This window comes from Terrapene carolina, unplaced genomic scaffold, assembly GCF_002925995.2.
Source record: "Terrapene carolina triunguis isolate 2854851 unplaced genomic scaffold, T_m_triunguis-2.0 Scaffold210, whole genome shotgun sequence".
NCBI lineage: Eukaryota > Metazoa > Chordata > Testudines > Emydidae > Terrapene > Terrapene triunguis.
The window spans coordinates 904,479-910,526 of NW_020664561.1; the positions used below are offsets into that span (position 1 = coordinate 904,479).

At 48.7% G+C, this 6,048-nt stretch overlaps 1 protein-coding gene across 1 annotated transcript; it reads left to right on the forward strand.

The window, feature by feature from the left end:
- The first annotated feature begins 385 nt into the window (after positions 1 to 385).
- Positions 386 to 4,974, forward strand: LOC113407311 (coiled-coil domain-containing protein 190-like). Its single transcript, XM_026655664.1, has 3 exons — positions 386 to 688; positions 1,954 to 2,083; positions 4,180 to 4,974. The coding sequence occupies exons 1-3, from the start codon at positions 514 to 516 to the stop codon at positions 4,787 to 4,789; spliced, it is 915 nt and encodes a 304-aa protein (XP_026511449.1). The 5' UTR covers positions 386 to 513; the 3' UTR covers positions 4,790 to 4,974.
- Positions 4,975 to 6,048: the final 1,074 nt, after the last annotated feature.

Below are 6,048 nucleotides of genomic sequence, written 5' to 3' on the forward strand. Positions count from 1 at the left end.
TAATTATTATATTTGCTCTTTTTAAAATCTAGCAATAGCCTAAGTTCCAGATGTATTTTCTTTCTTTTTGTTTTTAATAAAATTTACCTTTTTTAAGAACAGGATTAGGATTTTTGTGTCCTAAGAGGTTTGTGCATATGCTGTTAAATTAGCTGGTGGCAACAGCTGATTTCCTTTGTTTTCTTTCTCAGCAATTCCCGGGGGCGGGGGGGAGAGGCTTGAGGGTACCCCACAGGGAGGAATTCCCAAGTGCGCCTTCCTGGGTCTAAAGGGGTTTTGGGTGGTGGCAGCATCTACCCATCCAAGGTCAGAGAGAAGCTGTAATCTTGGGAGTTTAATACAAGCCTGGAGTGGCCAGTATTAATTTTTCGAATCCTTGCAGGCCCCCACCTCCTGCACTCGAAGTGCCAGAGTGGGAAATCAGCCTTGACAGGTCCCTTCCGTGGTGCTGTGCTGTTATCTGGGACTTCCCAGCCTAGGAGGGGAGCAGCTCTCGGCATCATACATCGGTCTATGGCAGAGGGAGACCCATCCAGGCGCTGGGAGCTGGAGAGACAGGATGTCAAGCGGGCTGAAGCCCGGCTCAGCCATGGGCTGCAGGACTTAGAGGAAGCACGACTCTACCAAATGAATTCAATGATCAAAGAGCAGAGGCAGATCCAGAAGGAGCTACAGAAACTGCAACAAGGTGAGGCTCCTTTCCCATCTCCTCCAAATAAAGCCCCCAGCCCAGCACCAGTAACAAAGAAACCCTCCAAAATTAGACATGCAGTAAGAAGAGATCCTGCTCAGCAATCCAAGCAGTGGGGGAAGTGCAAGTGAAGGAGAGAATCTGTGAGGCAACCTGCAGAAAGGGCCAGTTAAAGAGCCACTGGACTGGGATATTTGGTATTGGTGTCTGTGCTACGTAGCTGTACTGCACTTGCCTGTCTTCCACGCCGGAACTTGCTCGTGTCAATATCAGTTCCATTCATAGGTTAGGTGTATGAGCAGCTCACGCAGCCTTTGCATTTCCACATCATGGCATTTTTGCAGCACTCTAAGCTGCTGGGGGGTGTAAGTGGAAAGGGGAGGCAATGTTTCTGGAAGATCATAGAATATCAGGGCTGGAAGGGACCTCAGGAGGTCATCTAGTCCAACCCCCTGCTCAAAGCTGGACCAATCCCCAGACAGATTTTTACCCCAGTTCCCTAAATGGCCCCCTCAAGGACTGAACTCACAACCTGGGTTTAGCAGGCCAATGCGCAAACCACTGAGCTATCCCTCCCTGATGTGGCTGTCAATTAGGTTTCAGGCATGTCGCCAGACCAAGTGAAACCAGGGGTGTGGGGGGTTGGTGGTAATAGTAAGTTTGCTCTACTTTTATACTTTAGTTAGATTTATTTGGGAAGTTTGTTCATGGCACCATTGGTGCCATACACGGTTGGCATAAGTGTCTGAGTTTAGTTATGAATTATCACTTGATTTCAAAATCACTTCTGTGCCATCATAAATGTTCATGCTACTTTGCAAACATTGGCTAAGCCAGTGCCCAAAGGCACTGTTAGACTGCCCAGGCAAAAAATCAGGCCCAAGAGGGAGAGCACTGGCAATGAGAATGGGGAGGGCTGGGACTGTGTGAACGGCTGGGTTTTAAGGAGGAGAGAGCACCTGGCAGGGGAGAACTAGACAGCTGTGCCAAGTGGCTAGGGGCGGCATGGGAAAAAACATACAGCTGAGGGTGGGAGACGCAGGTGAAAGCCCCAGTGACGAGAGAGGATTGCACACAGCGTGTGGAGGTGGCCAAAGGGAAGGGTGAAATGGATGGTAAGATTTCCAGCCAGCCAGCCTGGCCCTCAGCAATGCCTTGGTAGCTGTGCGTTTCTAGGGGTGGCTTTGTGTGGGCTCTAGGCTCTCCTGTGCTGCTCCCCAGCATTCTCCACGATTAGTGATCAGTGTTTGCTCATGTCCTAGGCAATTCCCAGAAGAAGGCCCATGCGACTCTCGGGGACCTCTCCCAGGAGGTTGGTAAAAGGCCAGCTCTGCCCATGCTCCCCACTTCGTCAGGGCAGCAGCACAGCAAGAGACAAGTGGAGCAACTGAGGTAAGGATGTGTGTAATGTAACCTTTCTCTGCAGCCTGGCAACCCGAGTCACTCGCCACACACAAATGTCCATTAAACCACAGTGCCCAACCAGGCAGGGGCGAGGACTGTACTGAGTGCTGCAGCCATCTCCTGCCCCTGGGTAAAGTAAGCCTCGGGGTGGATGAGGGTGGGTGGCAAGAGGGAGTTAAATGGTTACAAACATGCTGAGCAGCCTATGGCTGGAGATGCTCATCACAAGACGGGGGATAGGGAACAGAGGGTAACTCCCAGACTGGACGAGGTTATCCCAGGCTGAGTGTCTTGTCCTGACGGAGGTTAGCCCCACATGAAACCTTCTGATGGCACTTACTGGCTAACAGAACTGGTCAGAATTTGGAAAAGCAAGTTCATGAAACATGTTGAAATGGTGACATTGTCCCTTTGTCACAGGGTGTGAAACGGAGCCATAGTTTTTTTTGTTGTTGTTTTTTTTAATTTCATGACAGTTTTCAAAAATCTTTGAATTTTTAAAACTTCAAAATTTTGGATTTTTGAAATTTCAAATTTGTCCCCCCCCCCATTGCCTTCGAGTGCAATAAATTTAATAATGTGGGAGGGGCACGGTGGAGGCATAGCTGCTTGTCACTCATTCCTGTAGCGTTTTTCCTTTTTCCACTCACTAATTTCAAAACTTCCCTGATTTTGGCAAGGGACAGGGCAGCAAAGGGCAAACTGAATTCCTGTCAAAGCTTGAGGGTGTTTTGAAGTTACAGAGAGGAAAAACGGAAAAGAGGCAGCAAAAAGTGACAAGAAACAAACCCTTGATATTGTTTAATCTGTCACACTCAGTGACCAGAGAAAGGGAAATGGAGGATTTCATACACCCCAGGTTTTCCACTTTTTGGGGGGGGGTTTCTCATATTTGCCAGTGCAAAAAGTAATGAAGTGAAAAAATGTTTATTTTCTCACTTTCTTTTCATTTTTAACCTTTTCCTCCTTTGTTTCAGTGAAAAAACAGCAGGGAGAGAGTAAAATATACTAAGTGGGCATTTTACAATAATTTTGAAACAAAAAAATGTAGCAAATACCCAAAAATGTTTGTACTTTTTAAATACATTTTTCACTTCAATATTTTTTTCAAACAATGAAAAATGTTACTGTACACAAACTCTCTTTGCAAGAAATGTGTGTGCGTTGTGGATAAGTCCCCATTTTTTGAAAAAAAAAAAAAATTTATTGGAAACATATGGCCTGTCTGGGCTGAAGGGAGCAATGCCCAGCCCATATATATGAGCATCTGGAATCTTGGCTGAAGGAGTACTGTTGGGCTCACCTGGCAGAGCACCTGTTGAAGTCCTGGGAAGGTGGTTTGGCACAAGCCCGTCCACAGCTGAAGGTCCCTCCCCCAGCCTAAGGGGAAGAGCTACTGGATCCAGGACTCTAGTGAATGCCGGGGACAACTAATGAAAAACAAGGATGGGAGTGAGGGTCACAGAATCATAAGCAGGGAGCCAGAGAGGGACAGTGAGCAGAGAACCCTGGACAGCGCCCACTGCTCCTCTAAGGCATCGAGGGAGCCAGCGGATGCAGCCCAGAGGAACTCTGCCCAGAGATGTTACCTGAGAGAGGAACGGAAATAGGCCCCACAGGTGCAGAGCACTTCCTCATCCAACAGCCTCCTCCTGGTGCAATGGACGGCCACCTTGGCCAGCGCCAGGAGGTAGTTGGCGAGGTCTCGTGACTTTATGGGGCCACGGATGGGATGTGCATAGAGCAGGAGGTGCGGGGAGAAGTGCAGCCAGAGCCTGAGGAGAAGGTTCTAGAGGAGCAGGAAAAGGGGCTGCAGCGTGGCGCACTCCAGGTAGACGTGCATCAGGGTCTCCCTCTCACTGCAGAAGGGGCAGGTGTCAGGGAGGGGAGTGACCCACGCCAGGTACACACCTGTGTTTACGGCTCCATGAAGGAGACTCACCTGGCAGAGCAGCTAACCACGATGGGTGGGCAGAGCAGCTGGTCTCTGGGGTCAGGATGGCAAGCAAAGGGAGGTGATTAAGGGAGAGCTGCTGGTTAGTGACTGCACAGGTTTCCACCCCTCTCTCTTCCCTCCTTTATAGAGCACCGAGAAGTATTTTGCCCAAGATGGAGGGACCCAGACAGGCAGCCCAATCACCCTTGCAGCATCAGACATGCGACCATGATGTCCTGGATGATGCGGGGCAGGAGTCCTCTGGAAGGCATGGGTCAACTTCAACACGCACCCAGGCCAAAGCTGCAAGCTCCATCACAGACATCAGCCTGTCAGACCTCAGGCATTCCATCGCTAGGCGGCTGAGCACCTCTGCCAATCTGGCAGAGCAGGAAGAAACCAACAGCCAAGGAGAGCTGGGTACAGGCCCCACAGTGCTGCCCCGTGGACAGACAGAGGCCAGCGATGTGGATGGCAGTGACACCATGCCCAAGCCCACTAGCTGCACAGAGAGAAGGAAGCCTTCCCTTGGCCACGAGAAGCTAAGTTCTGATACAGATCCATATGCCCCCGACAGAAGCCACCTCAGACCCATGCACAGCAGGCCTGGGTTTCTGGAGTTGTATGCTGAAGCCAGGAAGGCCCGGTATATCCGGCACAAGGGCATTCCAGCCTCAGAGAAGGAACTCAGCCTGCAAGAGATCTTTGGGCATGAAAACAGCTTAGACCCCAGCCCCCCAGGAGCAGCACAACCCTGAATGATGGCTCCTTCCCCTAAGGGAGGCTTGTGAGGGTCAGCCACAGGAAAAGGTGGTCTGCCCTGCTGTCTGGAACAGCCAGCTAGCCGGGGTTATAAAGTCGTAGATTGTAAGTCTTAGGGGGCTTATTCCTTCACCCGCTCACTTCCCTGGTCCTTCTCGCATGAACAGAGAGCAACAATACCTGAAGTCCGAAGGTGCAAACAATTCAGTGTTTATTGGGGTGAACTTCCAGAAAGCAATGATTCCAATTTCCTTCCTTAGTGTTCCCCATTCCAGCTCTGACACCACAGAGCCTTGACTGTGTCCCTGTTCCCATTCCCTATTCCCATTCCCCCCCTTAGCAAAACATGATTCCAATTCCCCCCTTTTACTTCCTGATTGACTGCAGACTATGTAGTAAAACTTGAGTTCTGCTTAGCTATACCTTAACCAATCATTTTACTGAAATTTAACTAACCATTCCTAACATATTGTAACAAGATTATCTAACCAATTATCTCCCACCACCTTAATTGGTTTACACCCAACAAAATTAATTATACAGCAGACAGAAACAATCACAGAACCAGACAGAAATTATACAGACAAACAATAGGGAAATGGAGACTACAGTGATAGAACAACAAAGAAATGAGGATTTCACACCCCAACTATTGATAAGTGAGTTCTTGCCAGACAGGATGCTATCAAAATAAGTTTTCTTTAAATCTTCTAGGCTCTTCCCTTTCTCTGGAGGTGATAGATTGGATCACCTTTTTAACAGCCCAAAACTGCTAGTGTGACTGGTGAGGACCGTGACCCTTCGCTTCCCAGTTTATGGTTGCCTCTGCTGCTTAGTTAAAGACCTTAGCCTAAGAACAAGGCCTTAGACTATCATAGTGAGAGAAGGCCTATAAACAGGCAGACTGATTTTGATTCTTGTTTTGTACTTCTATAACTAGCTAAGTGATAAGAATACACCTAAATTCTTAAAGTATAGGCCTTTGCAGACAGGCCTGAATATCTATAGCCACTAAGGCCACTGGGGCATCTAGTCTGACCTTTCTAAGACAGACCAGGGAATTTCGCCCAGCTACTGCCCACAGCTTCTGCTTGAGCTACAGCCTAGCTTTTTGAAAGAGACACCACCTCCTGACGGAAAGATTTCATCTGAGGAAGAATCCACCACAGCCCTTGGGAAGGTGTTTTACCCTCACTGTAAATAAGTTGCCACTTTCTCCCAATCAGAGTTTATCTAGCTTCAACTTCCTGCTCTT